This window comes from Bos mutus, chromosome 9 (assembly GCF_027580195.1).
Source record: "Bos mutus isolate GX-2022 chromosome 9, NWIPB_WYAK_1.1, whole genome shotgun sequence".
Lineage (NCBI taxonomy): Eukaryota > Metazoa > Chordata > Mammalia > Artiodactyla > Bovidae > Bos > Bos mutus.
In genome coordinates, this window is record NC_091625.1 from 88228006 (window position 1) to 88250079 (window position 22074).

The 22074-nt window shown below is 40.9% G+C and overlaps 1 protein-coding gene across 3 annotated transcripts in view; it reads left to right on the forward strand.

Annotated features, from left to right (window-relative positions):
* CCDC170 (coiled-coil domain containing 170) overlaps positions 1 to 22074 on the forward strand; it is a 95831-nt gene that overhangs the window by 17835 nt on the left and 55922 nt on the right. For 2 of the 3 annotated variants that reach the window (XM_070376874.1, XM_070376875.1), the window contains exons 2-4: positions 11393 to 11521; positions 13984 to 14240; positions 18023 to 18164. In XM_070376874.1, coding sequence (XP_070232975.1) covers positions 11393 to 11521; positions 13984 to 14240; positions 18023 to 18164 — 528 coding nt within the window. Of the gene's footprint in view, positions 1 to 11392; positions 11522 to 12787; positions 13355 to 13983; positions 14241 to 18022; positions 18165 to 22074 lie in introns of all 3 variants that reach the window. The other variant, XM_070376876.1, reaches the window with a different exon arrangement.

Consider the following 22074-nt stretch of genomic DNA (forward strand, 5'->3'; position numbering starts at 1 on the left):
AATCCTTGAAGATACTATTTTGGCTATAACATTGTATTATTCCATTCATTTTTGTGGTGAACTTCCTATCCAAGAAGTAGTCAAAACTTTCTTGTTGAATAAAAAATGCATTCCAAGCATTGCTGGAAATTCAGTAATTCTTTCTACCTCTGCGGTCTTGTGCAAGCTGAGGTTCAAGTTCAGGGTTTCCCACTGCCTCTGCAGCCGGTGAAGAATTTACATGGTATTCAGCTTCTTAAATCTAAAGATTAGGATGTTAAAATTGAGAACATACTGAATTGGACTCTTTAAACATGTTTCCAGCTGTCTCTTAATTAAAAAATTAATTTGAATATTACAATTGCAGCCACTTTTCCTTTAAAAATGAGAACATTACACATTAAGCTGCAGTATCTTTTGTCAACTACCACTAATCTTAATCCCCTTCCCTCATTCTCCAGAGGTAATTATTAAATACATTTGGTGAGTATCCGCCAGATCATTAAAAATACTTTTTGTGTTCATACTTATACCTATAGAGAATATTTTATTTTGTTTAACACTTTTTTAATTTTCCTTTTTTTTTGCTTTTTATTGGTTTTTATTCTTTAAGCTAATTTAAAATAACATGTATTTTTGAAACATAAATGGTATCATACTGTTAGTTTTGTTCTCTGATTTACTGTATTTGAAAAACAGTATGTTTTTGAGATCTATCCATGCTGCTTTAAATAGATTTAGTTCAGTTCTATTAATTGTTTTCTAGATTCCCATTTTATGGATGTACTATTCCATGGATGACTATTCTTATATAATAGTACATGGATGTACTATTCTTATGGATGACCAATTCCTATATTGATGGATACTGTGAACCATGAACATTCACGTAGAATTACAAGTAGAATTGTGTGTTCTGGGGTATATGCTGAAGTGCCTCCTGCAGTGTCAGGAACATTTCATATGCACATTCATTAAATGTCCTTTAAGCCTAACTTTTAAATTAGATAGCACAGAAAAGCTATTACTGCTTTCAGATCTACTACCAGTTGTTTGCTGTTTGAAAAAGGAATTGCCTTTTTAGCCCTTAATTGCCTCATTTTCAGATGAGGGTATAAGAACAGTCTCTACTCATAGGTTTGTTGTGAAGACTGAATTAGAATAGTTCCTGGGTCAGTGAATATTAGATATGTATATGATACATATCTAGTACATATAATTACATATTTAATATTTGTTAGAGTTACATCGGGATTAGTATTTGAAGCAAGCCCTCAGAAAGTTTGGCATCTTAAGTTTTTCTAACTGCGGTCCTTCCCATCCATGAAAAAATAATTCGGTTTCTTTTAGTGGAGCCATAGTATTAAGAACATTTTGGAATACTGTATTCTTTTCAATAAAGATATTGAGATAGAAGGGGTTTCAAATGACACCCAAGAAAAATGTGATTAGAGAACAGTGTCAAAATAATACATCAGCTTTTTCACAAAGCTTGATTTAATGCAGAAATGTCTTCCTCCAAAATTTGCTCCACAACTACTAAGATGATGACACACCGATTTGTTTCCTGAATTCCATACCCATCACACTGTCCCTGGCAAGCACTTAGGAAAACCCAGAAACCAAATGCAGATGTAAGAAAGAAAAGCAGGAAAGTCCTTCAAAGTCTGGAGAAGAACTGATAAGTAGTCAAAATTGGCATTGGTTGGAGAAATACATTTTGTTGAAGTTGTATAGTCACTCAGTCGAGTCTGACTCTTTTGTGACCCCATGGACTGTAGACTGCCAGGCTCCTCTGCCTGTGGGATTTTCCAGGCAAGAAGAGTGGGCAGTGGGTTGCCATTTCTTTCTGCAGGGGATCTTCTGGACGCAGAGATCGAACCCATGTCTCCTGCATTGGCAAGTGTATTCTTTACTGCTGAGCCACCAGGGAAGCCCATAAATACAGTTGCAGTACTTAAGTTATGCACCATGAATTAGGGAAAAAACTATGTGAGGGGAAGAAGTTAGAGAGTAGGGGAGAGAGTCTTAGCGAGGATTGCTCACTGGGGCAGCCCTGGAGGCTTGAAGAGGGAAGGGGAGAGAGAGGGAAGGTGATAGAAAGAAAAAGAGAGACCAAAGGACGCCTTCCCCTGTGAAAGTGCCTCAGTGACACGGTTGTGCAGTGTGGTATGGAATAATGCTGGAACAAAGAGGAGACTGGGTATGAGATGGAAAGACAGGAATGGATTTAGGTACTTTTGTGTGTCAGAGGTTGGCAGCGATTTTCTTCACTCTCTTTCTTTTTTTTTTTTCTGTCCATAGGAAAATAAGACAGCTAAACACCATAGAAGCAAGACTGGCCCAAGGCATTGTCCTCAGGCTGGGTAATTGGACACATTGTGTACCAAGTTATGAATAAGCTGATCTCTTCTTTTTGCCTTTGAGCTTTGAAACCATCTTTATTCTGAAAAGCCTATGAGCCACCCTGCAAGGCAATTTCAATCATTATCATAATATCAGTAGCTGAAGCAAATCATAGGTAGTTGGCTTTCTAAAATTAATGTGAAATTGCTTCATGGATTGGCTGGGAGACCTAATAACTTAGAGTGTCCTCATATGAGGACAAATGGATGAGTTTTAATCTTGCCACTTTGAAATTAGGGTAAAATTAGTTTTTTGTTAAAGTGAAGATTATTTAATATTTATAGAAAAGCTTTCCAAAATTTTTATTAACTCTAGGGAGGCTTAATTAAAAGAGCAAAACCCTGAGAGGTCTGGCCTCACGTACATTTCAATCTCTATGCTACTGGTGGTGTTTCTTTGCCCCTGTGTCCTCCTTAAAGATGCTGCATGGCAGAATTTGTAATTTTTGTGGATTCTTGTCCTTGTTCCTTTTTTCTTTTTTCATTTAAAGGGGAAATATTTACTCTGATTATGAAATTAATGCACAGTCACTGTAAAAGATTTAGAAAATATAAAAACATAAAGAAGAAAATAAATGTAGTTCTATAACTAAAAGATTACCTTAGTAACATTTCTTCCCAGTAATTTTCTTTTAATTATGCTTAATTATGTAATTAATGCATAAATATACCTTCTTGAGAAGAAACCAAAGCCATTCCCCTCCCCAGCTCCAGTACTCCTGTCAGCCTCAGAGATAAGGATTATTATACAGCTGATGTGTGTTCCTTCAGACCTTTTTTTCTTCTCTAAATATATTTGCAGAAAAGACACAGTACTTTCCCTTCATGTGTGCTTTAAGGGGAAAAAAGTATCAAACTATGGATCTATACTTTGTTACTTTTGTCCAGTGGTGTATCTTGGAGATCTGCTTATGCCCAAACATACAGGGCAGTCTCCTCCTGCTTATCGGCAGTATTCATAGTATAGGAGCGCCTTTTTCAGCAATTGCCTTGTTGATGGGAATTTGTATTGTGTCACCCCTTCTCTCTTTTTTGTTATTACCGATAATGGTGTAATAAGTATCCTAAGACCTACTGTTACTCACATATATGACTGTTTTCCAAGGGGAAATAATTGAGAGGTAGAACTGCTGGGTCATAGTACTTACATTTAAATTTTAATAGAGTGTGATTGAGAAGGTATCCAGAGGGCTTAACCAGCTTTATTTACATCTAAGACGAAGTGATACAGAAAGGTTGAAAATTAAAAGCTGGAACAGAGGTATATGTAGTCAGATACAAACAAAAAGAAATTCGGGATCATGATCTCAGTATCAGAAAGGGCTGAATTGTGAGCAGAAACGGTTAAGTGAGAAAGATAATGGCACATTATGGTGTTACGTGGTATAATTTACAACGACTATATGCGATTTCTGAATCTTTGCACCAAGTCAAACAGTACTAGTTTCCATTAAGCAAGAATGCAAGTGCTACAAGGTGACAGAGAATTACAGTAGCAATCAGAGGCTCTAACTGATCTTTCTCGAGCCCTGATCAAGTTAAAGCATAGAAATAGATAAGACTAGAAATGCCTAATTAAAATGATGAGCAAAGTAGAATGAATTAATCCATATTGAACTTGAAGCTCCAAAGAAAGAGACTATACCTTCTTTTTATTTTTTGTAGTACTTGAAAAATTTTTATTAGAGTGTAATTGATTTACAGTGTTGTGTTAATTTCTGCTGTACAGCAAAGTGAATCAGTTATACGTATACAGGTATCAACTGTTTTTAGAGTCTTTGCTCATATAGATCATTACAGAATATTGAGTAGACCTCCCTGTGAGATACAGTAGGTTGTTGTCTATTTCATGTATATAGTAGTATGTATCTGTCAATTCCAATCTCCCAATGTATCCCCCAACACCTTATCCCCTGGTAACCATAAGCTTGTTTTCTCCATCTGTAACTATGAGAATATACCTTCTTTTTATTTTTATTTATCCATTTATTTTGGCCCTGTCCCACAACATGTGGGATCTTACTTCCCCAATGAGAGATTGAACTCGTGCGTCCTGCATTGGAAACGTGGAGTGTTAACCATTGGACCACCAGGGAAATCCTATATCTTCTTTTTAACTACCCATTGGATGTTCATAAAACTGAGCATTCACAAAAACCTTGATGAATTCCCTGAAGTAGAAATAATAGAGACCAGGAAGATGGTGAAAATGTGTAATGACTGGTCTAATAAGGACAGCCTTCCAGTTTGAATGGACCCAGTTCTGAATGGAGACTGGTTCAGTCCACTGGTGTACACCTGTGAATGTCAGCCCAGAATGAAGATGGGTTGTCTGAGCACAGTGTGATAAAACAGGCATCCTAATAAATTCTGAGAACAGAAAGCCACAAACACAATGAAGCCTTTAAAACAACTCAGGTCAAAGGACAAACTCAGTGCACAGCAAAGGAAACTGTGCTGCTGCTGCTAAGTCGCTTCAGTCGTGTCCGACTCTGTGCGACCCCATAAACGGCAGCCGACCAGGCTCCTCTGTCCCTGGGATCCTCCAGGCAAGAACACTGGAGTGGGTTGCCATTTCCTTCTCCAATGCATGAAAGTGAAAAGTGAAAGGGAAGTCGCTCAGTCGTGTCCGACTCATAGTGACCCCATGGACTGCAGCCTACCAGGCTCCTCTGTCCATAGGATTTTCCAGGCAAGAGTACTGGAGTGGGGTGCCATTGCCTTCTCCTAAAGAAACTATAAGCAAGGTGAAAAGACAGCCCTTGGAATGGGAGAAAATAATAGCAAATGAAACAACTGACAAAGGATTAATTTCCAAAATATACCAGCAGCTCATACAACTTAACACAAGGGAAACAAACAGCCCAATCAAAAAGTAGGGAAAAGACCTAAACAGACGTTTCTCCAAAGAACACATACAGATGGCTAATAAACACTTGTAAAGATGCTCAACATCGCTCATTATTAGAGAAATGCAAATCAAAACCACAATGAGATATCACCTCACACTGGTCAGAATGGCCCTCATCAAAAAGTCTACAAACAATAAATGCTGGAGAGGATGTGGGGAAAAGGGGACGCTCTTGCACTGTTGGTGGGAATGTCAATTGATACAGCCACTATGGAAGATGGTATGAAGATTCCTTAAAAAACTAGGAGTAAAATCACCATATGACCCAGCAATCCCACTCCTAGGCATATACCCTGAGGAAACCAGGTTTGAAAAAGACACATGTGTCCCATTGTTCATTGCAGCACTATTTACAAGGTAGAACATGGAAGCAACCTAGATGCAAATCAACAGATGAATGGATAAAGAAGTTGTGGTACATATACACAATAGAATATTACTCAGCCATAAAAAAGAACGCATTTGAATCCGTTCTGATGAGGTGGATAAATCTAGAACCTATAATATAGAGTGCAGTGAGTCAGAAAGAGATAAATGTCATACTCTAATGCACATATTGGAGAAGGAAATGGCAACCCACTCCAGTATTCTTGCCTGGAGAATCCCAGGGACAGAGGAGCCTAGTGGGCTGCCGTCTATGGGGTCGCACAGAATCCGACACAACTGAAGCGACTCAGCAGCAGCAATGCACATATATGGAATCTAGGAAAACGGTTCTGAAGAATTTATTTACAGGACACTAATGAGGTAAAGCGTCTGCCTGCAATGTGGGAGACCCGGTTTCGATCCCCGGGTCGGGAAGATCCCTTGGAGAAGGAAATGGCAACCCACTCCAGTACTCTTGCCTAGAAAATTCTATGGATGGAGGAGCCTGGTGGACTACAGTCCATGGGGTCACAAAGAGTTGGACACGACTGAGCGACTTCACTCACTCACTCACTCAATGGAGAAACAGACACAGAGAACAGACTTATGGTCATAGGGGGAAGGGAGGAGACGGTGAGATGTATGGAGAGTAACATGTAAACTTACATTCAGTTCAATTCAGTTTAGTCACTCAGTCATGTCCGACTCTTTGCGACCCCATGAATCGCAGCACGCCAGGCCTCCCTGTCCATCACCAAGTTCCAGAGTTTACCCAGATTCATGTCCATCGAGTCGGTGATGCCATCCAACCATCTCATCCTATGTCATCCCCTTCTCCTCCTGCCCCCAATCCCTCCCAGCATCAGGGTCTTTTCCAATGAGTCAACTCTTCACATGAGGTGGCCAAAGTATTGGAGTTTCAGCTTCAGTATCAGTCCTTCCAATGAACACCCAGGACTGATCTCCTTTAGGATGGACTGGTTGAATCTCCTTGCAGTCCAAGGGACTCTCAAGAGTCTTCTCCAACACCACAGTTCAAAAGCATCAATTCTTTGGTGCTCAGCTTTCTTCACAGTCCAACTCTCACATCCATACATGACTACTGGAAAAACCATAGCCTTGACTGGACGGACCTTTGTTGGCAAAGTAATGTCTCTGCTTTTGAATATGCTATCTAGGTTGATCATAACTTTCCTTCCAAGGAGTAAGCGTCTTTTAATTTCATGGCTGCAGTCACCATCTGCAGTGATTTTGGAGCCCCCCAAAATAAAAATCTGACACTGTTTCCCCATCTATTTGCCATGAAATGATGGGATCAGATGCCATGATCTTTGTTTTCTGAATGTTGAGCTTTAAGCCAACTTTTTCACTCTCCACTTTCACTTTCATCAAGAGGCTTTTTAGTTCCTCTTCAGTTTCTGCCAGGGCTTCCCTGATGGCTCAGAGGTTAAAGCACCTGCCTGCAATGTGGGAGACCTGGGTTTGATCCCTGGGTTGCCATAAGAGTGGTCATTTGCATATCTGAGGTTATTGATATTTCCCCTGGCAATCTTGATTCCAGCTTGTGCTTCTTCCAGCCCAGCGTTTCTCATGATGTACTCTGCATATAAGTTAAATAAGCAGGGTGACAATACACAGCCTTGACGTACGCCTTTTCCTATTTGGAACCAGTCTGTTGTTCCATGTCCAGTTCTAACTGTTGCTTCCTGACCTGCATACAGGTTTCTCAAGAGGCAGGTCAGGTGGTCTGGTATTCCCATCTCTTTCAGAATTTTCCACAGTTTATTGTGATCCACACAGTCAAAGGCTTTGGCATAGTCAATAAAGCAGAAATAGATGTTTTTCTGGAACTTTCTTGCTTTTTTGATGATCCAGCAGAAGCATAAGATATTAAGAAGAGGTGGCAAGAATACATAGAAGAACTGTACAAAAAAGATCTTCATGACCCAGATAATCACGATGTCACTGACCTGGAGCCAGACATCCTGGAATGTGAAGTCAAATGGGCCTTAGAAAGCATCACTACAAACAAAGCTAGTGGAAGTGATGGAATTCCAGTTGAGCTATTTCAAATCCTGGAAGATGATGCTGTGAAAGTGCTGCACTCAATATGCCAGCAAATTTGGAAAACTCAGCAGTGGCCACAGGACTGGAAATGGTCAGTTTTCATTCCAATCCCAAAGAAAGGCAATGCCAAAGAATGCTCAAACTACCGCACAATTGCACTCATCTCACACGCTAATAAAGTAATGCTCAAAATTGTCCAAGCCAGGCTTCAGCAATACGTGAACCGTGAACTTCCAGATATTCAAGCTGGTTTTAGAGAACCAGAGGAACCAGAGATCAAATTGCCAACATCCGCTGGAAACTTACATTGCTGCTGCTGCTGCTGCCGCTGCTAAATCGCTTCAGTCGTGTCCGACTCTGTGCGACCCCATAGATGGCAGCCCACCAGACTCCCCTGTCCCTGGGATTCTCCAGGCAAGAACACTGGGGTGGGTTGCCATTTCCTTCTCCAATGCATGAAAGTGAAAAGTGAAAGTGAAGTCGCTCATTCGTGTCCGACTGCGACTGCATAGACGGCAGCCTACCAGGCTCCTCCGTCCATGAGATTTTCCAGGCAAGAGTACTGGAGTGGGGTGCCCCTGCCTTCTCCCGGGAAACTTACATTACCATATGTAAAATAGATAGCCAATGGGAATTTGCTGTATGACTCAGGAAACTCAAACAAGGACTCTGTATCAGCCTAGAGGGTTGGGATAGGGAGGGAAATGGGAGGGAAGTTCAAAAGGGAGGGGACATATATATATATATATATATACCTATGGCTGATTCATGTTGAGGTTTGACAGAAAACAACAAAATTCTGCAAAACAGTTATCCTTCAGTAAAAAAAAAATTAAAGGAGAAACTCAGGCTAAACACAAAGAACACTACGTAAGGGTCTGTGAGACAGAGAAGGAAGGGCTAAGAGGAAATGAGTAGGCATAAATAAATTCATGTGTTCTTTCAGTTTTTGTATTGTTTTTCCTTATCCTTGTAATCCTCTCATGCTTCTGTGCATTTCTTCTCATTTCAAGCTACCTCAGAGTGTCTTGAGGGAATGATTTCTGTGGTATACTCCATAGGTAAGCTCAGTGTCTGACCCAGAATACACTTTTCATAAACATTTGCTGATAAACAGTCTCGAGTCTGCTGGACTTTGAAAGGTGATTTAGACCCTAGCAACTGTCTTCTAAGGGCTTCCCAGGTGGCTCAGTGATACAGAACCCGCCTGCCAATACAGGATCTGCAAGTTCGATCTCTGGGTTGGGAAGATCCCCTAGAGGAGGAAATGGCAACCCACTCCAGTATTCTTGTCTGGAAAATCCCATGGACAGAGGAGCTTGGCAGGTTACAATCCATGGGGTCACAAAAGAGTCAGACACAACTTAGCAACTAAAGGGCAACCGTCTTCTAAACTTAGTAACCAAAAGAGTCTTCCTCCTGTAGGCCCTGTTCCAGTGTTAGAGGCAGTAGTATCTTAATGTGCAGTTTCTTTTGCCCATGAGCGTGTGAAGATGCTAATGCTTCTGGTGGTACTCTGTGTTATATTGTAATCTCCTCAAATAAAGGCCCACTTCTGAACTGTCTCAGAGGCTCTTACTATTATGGCCAACGGACACAATATTTTTCATATGAAAGAGATATAAAATTGAAGAATGACTATGTCATGTCCTAAAAAAATCATGTTTGTCAATGAAAGAAATAATCATAGTCATTGAGAAACTTATTTCCCTAAGGAATTTTAGAAAATGTGTGCCAGGCATGCTATAGTTCAAACATCTTGTGAGTGACCTAGGTCCTCACATGGCCTGTTTTGGAAACATGGCTGGAGTGGTTGGCGTGGAGAAATTCCATCTGAATACTGAGTGAGGTTGACAGGATGTGGTTCTCTTCATAGATGCAGTTAAACGCTTTGTGCCTTTACCCCAGGAGTACATACCTACCGTCTTCTTGAATGTGTTGTCATTGGCAAACACTGCCTGTTACTAAGTGCACTGAAGGTTTTGTTTGGCATCTTGTGCGTTGAAACACACTAGTCATGACAACGCTTGTTATGAAATTCAGGGCTTTAAGATGACTTTTGCGTTCATGAGTATTTCCAAACAGTAGTCTTTAGCAGTTCCGTAGCCAGGCAGAGTCATTAACAGGTTTTACTGATGTGGCCCCTGAGGACACTAGATATTCCAGGGAAACCCTCCTTTATATGACCTCTTTCATATTCTTTCAAAAATGAATGGCTTTCCTGTATGTCTTTCACAAAGACCACAAGCCCTGGAAACTTCATAGAAGTGGGTGTCTGTCCAAACTTGGGAATAATTCTTGCAGGAGGCAGATGTTATGGCACCAGCAGGACAGAAACAGAACCAGAGGTTACAGATGCAGACCTATAGTCCAAACTCATCAAATCTCTTCTGCAGATGTGTTTATTGGGATCGTGTTAAAAAAAAAAAAAAAAAAACATTTAAATTAGTTACCCAGTTGAAAAATCTGGGACTTTTTTTTACTTCAGAAAGTCTGGTTAGGACTTCCCCAGTGGCTCAGTGGTAAAGAATCTGCCTGCTGATGCAGGAGACACGGATTTGATCCCTGGTCCTAGAAGATCCCACGTGCTGCGAAGCAGCTAGGCCTGTGCGCCACACCTATTGAGCCTGTGCTCTAGAGCCTGGGAAGCGCGACAACTGCAGCCCCTGTGCCTTAGAACCCTTGGTCTGCAACAGGAGAAGCCACTGCAATAAGAAACCTGGGCACTGCAACCAGAGAGTAGGCCCTGCTCGCTGCAACTAGAGAACAGCGTGCGAAACAACGAAGACCCAGCACAGTCAACAATAAATAAATACAATTTTTAAAAAGTCTGGATGTAGGACTTGTCTTGAAAAATTAGAATAATCTGGCCAGGTTGGGATCCCTATTTTTGCATTGGCAGCCATGAGTGGGGCTGGAAGCTCTTCCCTTCTGGGTGGAGAAGAACTCCAGGCACCACCACTGTCTCTGGCCTCAGGCATTCATTTGAGTCAGCTTCATAACCCTAAGACAGGCGATGAGATTGAGAGTAGATGGCATTGTGGGTGATTATGAAGGAGACAGACTTCTACTCTTAAATCACATGGTCTTTTTGATAAACACTTTATTCAACAGCCCAGAGATGAGTTGATAATCTTTGTAGTCTGGAAACAGAAGAACTATGAAAACTGCCTCAAAGTTAACATCTGGTGGTTCTTTGTCAGTTCTGTCTGTTCTGGTCAGAGGTCAAATAGCACTGGAGTAGGGTGGAAGGAAAACTCTGTAAAATGGCAAAGGCCAACTCTTCACACAGCTTGTGGGATCTTAGGTCCCCAACTAGGGATCAAACTTGTGCCCCTGCAGGGAAAGCAGAGTCTTGACCACTGGACCACCAGGGAAATCCTGGCAAAGGCCAACTCTTAAATGCCAACCCCAGCTACCATCTGGGGAGAGCTGTCATTCATTCCTGGGGGACCCTATCATTGGTTCTCGGGCTGCGTCCTCCTTCACGTAGAATTTTGAGAATGAGAATGAAATAATCTGAACCAAACCCTTCTCTGAGCAGCCTTTCCAACATATTTGGATAACAAAGAATGCGTCTGTACTAATCTTGCGTTGCACAGCTGCACGGAAAATATTGTTTAACTCTCTTCTGTATATTTTGTCTTTTGGGGAACCCTATCAGAAAGCTTATGATCATCTCTTGGAAGTCCCGGTCACTCGGGAGCAGTTAAACCACTATCGGAATGTGGCCGAGGCTGCCCGGAGTGAACTTGCAGCAACGCTGGTCAAATTTGAATCTGCTCAGTCTGAGGTGAGAATCTGTCTTCATTACTCACAAATGGGCCTTGTTAGCTTCCCGTGGAGCGAAACAGAGTATAGGGGTGATTAGAAACAGGATGAAGGGAGGCGGGTTTAAACTTCTTGGTAAATTTTATTCTCTTTTTCTCTTATTGTGCCGCAAACCTCTGTTGGCTTCCCTGGTGGCTCTGTGGTAAAGAATCCGCCTGCCAGTGCAGGAGATGTAAGAGACTCGGGTTTGATTCCAAAGTCAGGAAGAGTCACTGGAAAAGGAAACGGCAACCCACTCCAGTATTCTTTCCTGGAGAATCCCATGGACAGAGGAGCCTGGTGGGCTACAGTCTGTGGGGTCGCACAGAGTTGGCAGTGACTGAAGCAACTGCTAGTGCCCTCTGGTTGGGAGAATTCCTGAAAGACTGTGCATTTGCTGGGCTGGGAGGTGAGGTGAGCTGGGCTGGATTCTGGCTCTCAGGGGAGCTGTCCTTCCTGAGAGCATCAGGGGCACCTGGGGACTTGGGGGGCAATGTGGGCATTGGAGGGCTCAGCATCCTGGGAGAAGCTTTCTTTAAGGTGGATTGCTTGCAATCTGCAGTTCTAGGGGTAGAAATCTGCCTCCCTTTTTTGTGGTGGTTCTGCTCGCCTGGGGGAGATTCTAGGAAGGTGACCAAGATCCATCTACCCTTGGGGCTGGATCCAGTCTATTGTGGAGTTTCTGGGAGATTCTTGCTAGACTCACTGCCCTTATAGACTAGTGGCCCCCAGGAATCCTAGGCTTGCCTGTGAGGTAAGTGACAGTCTCACTAGACTGTCAGGCTCCCATTGAAAGATGAGTTGATAATGTGTGTGTATGTGTATGTGAATAAATGTAGGCATGCATGGTCATAGTTCCAAAAAGTATGGTAGTAGTAATAGTGTAGTATAGTGAGAGTCTCTCAGTCGTGTCAGACTCTGCAACTCCATGGACTGTAGTCCGCCAGGCTCCTCTGTCCATGGGATTCTCCAGGCAAGGATACTGGAGTGAGTAGCTATTTGCTTCTCTGGGAGATCTTCTCAGTCCAGGGATTGAACCCAATCTGCACTGCAGGCACATTCTTTACCATCTGAGCCACCAGGAAAGCCCTTCAAAAAGTATATGTATTCATGAAATTTTCTAATGGGACGGATCTGATATCTTATAAGGCACATACTGTGTTCAGCATTTTAGTGTGAGAGAAAAGTTAATGTGTTTCCTTTGTATAAATCCTATAATGATTTTCTTTTTCTCCTATATTTTTTCCAGACATCCGAATATTATTTTTCTTTATCTCCTGCAATAAGGGTCCAGAAGGCTGGGGAAGAAATTCTGTAATATATTGAATAGTCTGTATTGACTTATGAAAGGGTCGTGGCCGTGAAATTACAAATGGCCTACCTGTAGCTTCCTCGTTTCAGCAGCAGCAGCAATAGCAGTAATACAGATTTAGAAAATGAGTTTCCATTGCAGAATATTTTATTCCTTTTTGCAAAACACACCACACCTGTCTCTTGAGTGAGATTCATTCATCACAGGACATTGCTCAATAGTTTTTTGACTGGAAATAGAACTGCCATAAGACCCAGCAGTCTCACTGCTGAATGTACACACTGAGGAAACCAGAATTTAAAGAGACATATGTACCCCAGTGTTCATTGCAGCACTGTTTACAGTGGCTAGGACATGGAAGCAACCTAGGTGTTCATCGGCAGACGAATGGATAAGGAAATTGTGGTGCATATACGCAATGGACGATTACTCAACTATAGAAAGAACACATTTGAGTCAGTTCTAATGAGGTGGATGAACCTGGAGTGTGTTATACAGAGTGAAGTAAGTCAGAAAGAGAAACACCAATACAGTATATTAATAGATATATATCGAGTTTGGAAAGATGGTAATGACAATCCTATGTACAAGGCAGCAAAAGAGACATAGATGTAAAGAACAGACTTTTGAACTCTGTGGGAGAAGGTGAGGGTGGGATGATTTGAGAGAATAGCATTGAAACATGTATATTACCATATGTAAAATAGATGACCAGCCCAAGTTTGATGCATAAAGCAAGACACTCAAAGCTGGTGCTCTGGGACAACCCAGAGGAATGGTGTGGGGAGGAAGGTGGGAGCGGGGGTTCAGGATGGGGGGACACATGTGTGCTGGTGGCTCATTCATGTCGATGTATGGCAAAAACCATCACAACATTGTAAAGTAATCATCCTCTAATTAAGAAAGAAAAACCATTGCTCAATAGTTTTTTGAAAAAGAATAAGAGGGCCCACTATTTAGGCATAATTTCCCATCTAGTAATACAGAAACAAATATGAAAAAAGAAAGTAAAGTTGGATTAAGTCATGAATAAAAAATTGAAAATTTAAATTACGATTTTGGTTTTTTTTCAAGGTACTTCAAACTTATATCCTTGAAATCTTTTCCCTCTGTTTACTTCTTTCCCATGTCAGCTTCGAGAACTGCGATCCAAGATGCTTTCTAAAGAAGTTTCCTATCAAGAGTTAAAAGCTGAGATGGAGAGCTACAAAGAAAATAATGCCAGAAAATCGTCTCTGCTCATCTCTCTGAGGGACAGAGTTCAGGAACTAGAGGAAGAATCAGCGGCTCTCTCCACTTCTAAAATTAGAACTGAAATCACAGCTCAGTCTGCAATCAAGGAGAACCAAGAGTTAAAGAAGAAAGTGGTAGAACTAGACGAAAAATTACAGTAAGGATATTTCAATATATTTTTCAATGGAGTTAGTGTTAAAACACTAACTCCTGATAGCAGAATATGCCTTTGAAGGTACTGGGGTTTTGCATTATTTGGCCCTGAAACTCCACTTAGGAAAAAAAAATCATATGTGTATATATATATATATATATATATATATATATATATAAAATTTAGAAGATTTCCTCTAAGTAGAGTTTTAACTGGAGGTTGTGGAATAGTACACAGAGCGAGGGGTTTATTCAGAAGCTAGTTGTAAAAATACCTCAGAAGCCCAGAACACACCAGACCACCCTTAACACTCCTCATTAAGTTTTATTGCCGGTTTATGCAGAGAACTCAGGAAATCTAGGTTTTCTACATGTAGTTCTGCCAAAAGGTGATTATTGAGATAAAATTGGGAGCTAACTGTTCTTAAAATATACTTTATAATTCTGTGTATAATAACTTAAATCCCTTTACTAATAAAACACTTGGTATTTATTTTACTTATTTCATCTTAAAAAGATTAAAAACAAAAACCCAGTGCTTCCAGCTCCTGTCCTCTTTCTCTCCTTCCATTCAGAGCAAAATTCCTTAAACATGTTTGTATGTACTCACTGTGCCAATTTGTCTCCTCTCTCAGATCTACTCTGCTGAAACCACTCATTAAGGTGACCAGTGACTGCACACTGCAAATTAAATGATCAGTCTTATCTGATCTTCCAGTACGTCAGTCAACAGTTGGCTTTTCCCCCTGAACCACTTTCTTCTTTTAGCTTCCAGGGCACTGCGCACGCCTGCTTTTGATCTTGCCTTTTAGCTGCTCTGTCATGATCTCTGGCTTTATCTGCCTCATCTCCTTGACTTCCAAGTATTGGTGGGCCCCAGGGCTCAGTCCTTGATTCTCTCCTTGAAAGTGAAACTCACTCAGTCGTGTCCGACTCTTTGTGACCCCTAGACTTCTCCAGGCCAGAATACTGGAGTGGGTAGCCTTTCCCTTTTCCAAGGGATCTTCCCAACCCAGGGATCGAACCCAGGTCTCCCGCGTTGCGGGTGAATTCTTTACCAGCTGAGCCACAAGGGAAACCCAAGAATACTGGAGTGGGTAGCCTATCCCTTTTCCAGGGGATCTTCCCGATCCAGGGATTGAACCAGGGTCTCCTGCCTTGCAGGCGGATTCTTTACCAACTGAGCCATCAGGGAACTCTCTTCTTGTTTCTATCCAAATCCACTCTTTTAGTGCTCTCATCCAGTCTCATGACTTAAAGTATGACCTAAATGCTCATGACTCCCACGTTTCTTCCTAAGACCTGCATATCTTATGACTTACTGGGCATCTTCACGTGGATGTCCAACAGGCATCTCAAATTAACATGTCCAAATTAGTATTTCCACAAATTTGTCCTGTGGTTTTCCTAATCTCACTGAATGATAATTCCATTCCTCTAGTTGTTCAGGGCAAAAATCTTGGATCATCCTTGCTTTCCTTTCCTAGATGCTTCAGTAAATCTCATCATTTATCTCTATCATCAAAATAAATCTAAATTTTTACTACTGTACATTGCCACTAATCTAGTCTGCATCTCCAATTTTACCCCACTCCCCCTAAATGTTTCTTACTCCCTTTTCTGCTTAATCTTTTCCTTCAGCCCTATAATATACTATGCATTTTTCATACATTTATTTTTTGATTATTGTCCATCTTCCCAATTAGGACCTAAGTCCCATGAGGGCAAGGATGTTAATCTGTTTCGTTTACTACTGTATCTTTTGCACCTTTTACAGAGCCTGATGCATAGTAAGTGCACAACAAATATTTATTAAACAAATGATATATTCATTTGTGGGATATATATATTCCCACAAATGTCAAAAAGAAAATTACTCAAAACCTTATGATTCCAGAAAAACTATAGTTCACAGTTTGTTGAACAGATATTCAGACAGTTGTACTTAAATGGCATCATGTAGTGAAATATTTTTCCTGAATAATATGTTATAGATACTAAAAAATTCTTTCATTATATCATTTTTTAATGGCCAGTAATATTCCATTGCATGTTAAAATCATAATTTACTTAACCAGTTCTTTTTGTTGTTTCCTTTAGACACTTAGGTTAGTTCCACTCAAAAAATTATTGTAAACCAAAATGCAATGAGGATCCATATATGTTCATATTTTCACATTTATATGATTATGTCATTATGGTGGATGCCTGGAACTTTGTTAGGTCAAAGTGAAATGCAAATAAAAGTGGTAATAGTTTAGAAGTTCCTGGAATAGAGAAGTAATATTGAAATCTTGGAGTAAATGTATTGAATCACATACATAAATTAATCAGAGCCATGGCATTTACTATGACTTTCATGAGTTAGAGACACTGAATACATACTACTTTTCATATGTTAAAAATTAGAACTCAGAATATTGATGTTGGTCTTTTATTGTTATACATTTTTCTAAATAGAAATATGGCATGATTTTGAGTATATGCAATTACATACTTTGTTAATCTTTGAATTGTGTGAAAGAATTTGCAGTAACATTAGAGTGTTGTTATAAACACTTAAAATGGTAAAAAGAGAAAGCAATAATCATGTTCATTATCTAGGGTACTAAAAATGATGCCAAATTATTGAAATGATTCTAATTTGCCTTTAAAATATGTCTGTTTTTTAATGTTCTCTTAGTTTTTAGCATTTAAAGCATTAGAAATAGACCATGCTATTTCAGCAAACCTATCTGAGATTCGAAATAAAATATTCACAGCAGGGCATAAATTGACTGATTTTCCTTGATTGGCCCATTTCAGTACTCTTTAACAATTCTAGATGTGCAAAAACTAGTTGTGATCTTTGCTGATGACTGAACACCTCTCTTCTCTAGAGGTGGGCACATCCTCTGCTTCTGATGTATTTTTTAATTATATTTAATCGACTTCCCTGGTGGCTCAGATGGTAAAGTGTTTGCCTACAATGCAGGAGACCTGGGATCGATCCCTGGGTTGGGAAGATCCTCTGGAGAAGGAAATGGCAACCCACTCCAGTATTCTTGCTTGGAAAATCCCATGGACAGAGGAGTGTGGTAGGCTACAGTCCATGGGGTCGAAAATAGTTGGACACAACTGAGCGACTTCACTTCACCCTTGGCCGTGAATCAAGGAATGCTCTAAGTAACCCTTATGGATCATTGTATAGTGACCAAAGCTTGGTCTCTAAGCCCACTGTAGCATTACTTTCTTTCTTCCCCCATGAAGCCTCAACTGAGTCATGGATCCGTGTTTGATCTAGAGCAACAGACTCCAGCCTTTTTGGCACCAGAGACTTATCTCATGAAAGATAGATTTTCCATGGATTGGGAGTGGTGGGGGTGGTTTCAGGATGATTCAAGCACGTTGAATTTATTGTGCACTTCATTTCTCATCTAATGCTGCCACTGATCTGACAGCAGGTACTGGTCTATGACCCAGAGGTTGGGGACCCCTGATCTAGAGGACCACCTGCCCCTTCTGCAGATCCTAAAAGGTCAAGGACAGGAGGCAGATAACCTGTCTTCCTTGCTAAGATGACATGAAGATCTCCCTACATTTTTGCAAAGTATAGGTGCTCCAGAGTTGCTTCCACTTTTCTCCTTCTTTAACTAGGCTTTTAAAACAATTATGTACTCTGTATCTGGGAAACTATGTTGTGTTGAAAATGATGATTGGTTATTTCCCAACAGAGGGCTCAAGTACTGAACTTTGATGAATGTTATCTTCTTTGGTGTTAAAACTTACTTCTTATTTGACCAATAGAAAATGTTTAAAGGAAAACGAGGAGAATAAGAATCAAGTCTCACAGAATTGCAGGAAACATGAGGAATTTCTGGCTCAACTTCGTGACTGCTTAGATCCAGAGAAGAATGAAAAAGCATCAGATGAAGATTTAATTCTTAAGGTGCTTGTATGAAGACTAAAATGACTATGCATTGAATAGTTGTTCTGATGTGTGCCATGAAGAGGAGCTGAGGTTAAGTCTCGGGGTGCAGGAGAACAGGACAGGAGCCAGTACAGCATTAACCAACTGTGTGATCTGGGAAAAACCATACCACCTCTCTGAGCCTCAATTCCAAGATTCTTTCTAGCATTATTTGGGATTAATTTTTCTCCACAAGTTCTCTCTGGCTCAGATGGTAAATAATCTGCCTGCAGTGCAGGAGACCCAGGTTCAGTCTCTGGGTTGGGAAGATCCCCTGGAGGAGAAAATGGCAACCCACTCCAGTGTTCTTGCCTGGAGAATGCCATGGATAGAAGAGCCTGGTGGGCTACAGTCCATGGGGTCACAAAGAGTTGAAAATGACTGAGTGACCAATACTTACTTACTTAATTTCCAGAAGGGATTGATTTTTTGCTTAAAATATATTTAGATTGTCAAATAAAAGTAATTATTCATTTAAATGATATATTTTAGGAAGATTTTTGTTTGTTTTAGGTACAGTCAGAAACACATACACACAACTAAAAACCAGAACCAGCTGCATGTCATTTTGGGGATACTTGTGTGTCAGGCTAAGATTAGCTCTATAGTACTTTTTAATTTTATGCTTAAGCCAAAAAATAAAAATCCTGCTGTGATGGTAGGTTGCCATTGAGATGGAAATTAATGATATCAACTGAATAATTCACTTGGCTTGCAGTGATTCATTAGGGAACCTGAAGGTATTTGAATGGGCACCATATCTCTGTACCTACCCTTGCTTCTGAATGGCTTTCCATGCAGCCATTCTTTTTTAAAACAGTGTTTTATTTGTTTATTCTTTAAAATTGAAGTATACTTGATTTACAATGTTGTATTAGTTTCAGGTATACAGTGAAGTGATTCATATACCTATAATTCAGTTACATATACGGGTGTGTGTGTGTATATATATATTCTTTTTCAAATTCTTTTCCCTTACAAGTTACTATAAAATATTGAGTATGATTTTCTGTGCTATACAGTAGATCCTAGTTTTATATACAGTGGTGTGTTTATGTTAATCCCAGACATTATAAAATACTGAGTATGATTTTCTGTGCTATACAGTAGATCCTAGTTTTATATACAGTGGTGTGTTTATGTTAATCCCAGACATTATAAAATATTGAGTATAGTTTTCTGTGCTATACAGTAGATCCTAGTTTTATATACAGTGGTGTGTTTATGTTAATCCCAGACTCTAGGGGTGAAAATCTCTAGGTCCATCAATGTTGCGGCAAATGGCATTATTTCATCCTTTTTTATGGCTGAATAATATTCCTTATATACATGTACCAGATCTTCTTTATCCATTCCTCTGCTGATGGACATTTAGGTTGCTTCCATGTTTTGGCTGTTGTGAATAGTGCTGCCCTGAACACTGGGGATATGGCCATTCTCAAAGGCCTCCCCTCAGTGGTTTATTAGTAAATATCCCGTGTGTACCCTGGGAGAGCTGTGAAATGATTTCATTTTACTTCAGGAAGTTCCACCTCACTGATGAGTTTTGGTTGCTCCGTCCCAGGTCCATCTAATTCCCTCAAGGTGCTAGATTCAGCTCTTTCTCCTCCTCTCTGTTGCTCACACGTGACCAGGAAGGCTGGCTGTAAAAGTCTACTTTGTACTGTAGTTTGGAAGCTTATCTTTAAAGCAAGTGGTGGGGAAAAGAGAAGACAATTAAAATGCTTCTTCCTTAAGACACCCTTTCCCACCTCACAGGCAATCTCCAAGTACTAACCTGTGTTGAAACCATATTAACCTCGCCTTTTTATTTTCTTCTAATGCCTTGACATCTGGGGCCTTGCTGACCTTGAGTTCCAGGGTGAGCCAGTTCCTAGTAAATGACTCTCCTGGGTGCACAGCTTTCCTATGCAAACCACCGAACTCAGAGCAGCCCACACCCCAACCACTTCTTCTAGCAGATTTTTACTCTCTGGGCCACTATCCAACCAATCACCCCAGAGCCAGGTGCCGGATAACTAGAGATGGCTCCCACACTCCAGAACCCACTGAAATTCTTCAAACTAGGCAACCCTAAGCCTGCCCACCCTGCCTCACCTCTTTCTTCCTGTGGAAAACATGTTTTCACCCTGGCTCCCTCTGTCTCCTGCCCAGCCCTGGTGCTCCCTGGGTGGCCCTACATGGCATGGTGTGCCCCCTTCTCTCAGGAGCTGAGAACAGCAAACTCTTTCAGTCTCTCCTGATTTGTTGGCCTCACTGTACCTGAATGATAATATAACCTATATTTTTAAACAGATACTGGGACCCTAGAGCTTTAGCATCTCAATCACCTAGCAACTCCTCACCTTATTTCTTTATTTTGGCTGCACTGGGTCTTCGTTGCAGTGCATGACGGCTTCTCTAGTTGCGGTGCATGAGCTTGGTTGCCCTGAGGCATGCTTCCTGACAAGGGATCTAATCCATGTCCCATGCTTTGGAAGGCCAGTTCTTAACCCCTGGATCATCAGGGAACTCCCGCTCCCCATCTTACATAGAAATCACTGGTCAAGAGTAAAAAGCCTGCTGTCTTCAACACTCACCAGGTGTTCCCTGAGGTTACCAAAACCTCTCCAGTTTCAAAACCATTCCCTTATTCTCTTCACCTCATAAATACATGTATACACACCCTCTAAGGAAACCTGCCTCTTGAGAAATCTGTAAGCAGGTCAGGGAGCAACAGTTAGAACTGGACATGGAATAACAGACTGGTTCCAAATAGGAAAAGGAGTACGTCAAGGGTGTATATTGTCACCCTGCTTAGTTAACTTGTATGCAGAGTACATCATGAGAAACGCTGGGCTGGATGAAGCACAAACTGGAATCAAGATTGCCAGGAGAAATATCAATAGCCTCAGAAATGCAAATGACACCATCCTTATGGCAGAAAGTGAAGAAGAACTAAAGAGCCTCTTGATGAAAGTGAAAGAAGAAAGTGAAAAAGTTGGCTTAACATCACTTCATGGTAAATAGGGAAACTATGGGAAACAGTGGCAGACTTTATTTTCTTTGGACTCCAAAATCACTTCAGATGGTAACTGCAGCCATGAAATTAAAAGACGCTTACTCCTTGGAAGAAAAGTTATGACCAACCTAGACAGCATGTTAAAAAGCAGAGACATTACTTTGCCAACAACAGTCCATCTAGTCAAGGCTATGGTTTTTCCAGTAGTCATGTATGGATGTGAGAGTTGGACTATAAAGAAGGCTGAGGGCTGAAGAATTGATGCTTTTGAACTGTGGTGTTGGAGAAGACTCTTGAGAGTCCCTTGGACTGCAAGGATTTCCAACCAGTCCATCCTAAAGGAAATCAGTCCTGAATATTCATTGGAAGGACTGATGTTGAAACTGAAACTCCAATACTTTGGCCACCTCATGCAAAGAGCTGACTCATTGGAAAAGACCCTGATGCTGGGAAAGATTAGGCAGGAGAAGAAGGGGACGACAGAGGATGAGATAGTTGAATGGCATCACCGACTCAATGGACATGAGTTTGAGTAAACTCCGGGAGTTGGTGATGGACAGGGAGGCCTAGTGTGCTGCAGTCCATGGGGTCACAGAGTCAGATACAACTGAGCAACTGAACTGAACTGAAGGAAAGAAAGATGGTAGAAAAGAAGGGTTTCTAAGAACTTATTTGACATCCATCCATCCACTTCCCAAATATTGAGTGAGTGATTACAATGTGATAGACAGTATTCTGGGTGTTGGGATAGAGTAGTGAATGAGACAAGATGAAGTCTGTGCCCACCTAAGAGCTTCCACTGTTGTGGGTGAAGATGCAGAGGCAATAAACAAATAAGTATACAATATTACCCCCCCGAGTAAAAGGAGCAGTGAAGAAGTACAAATC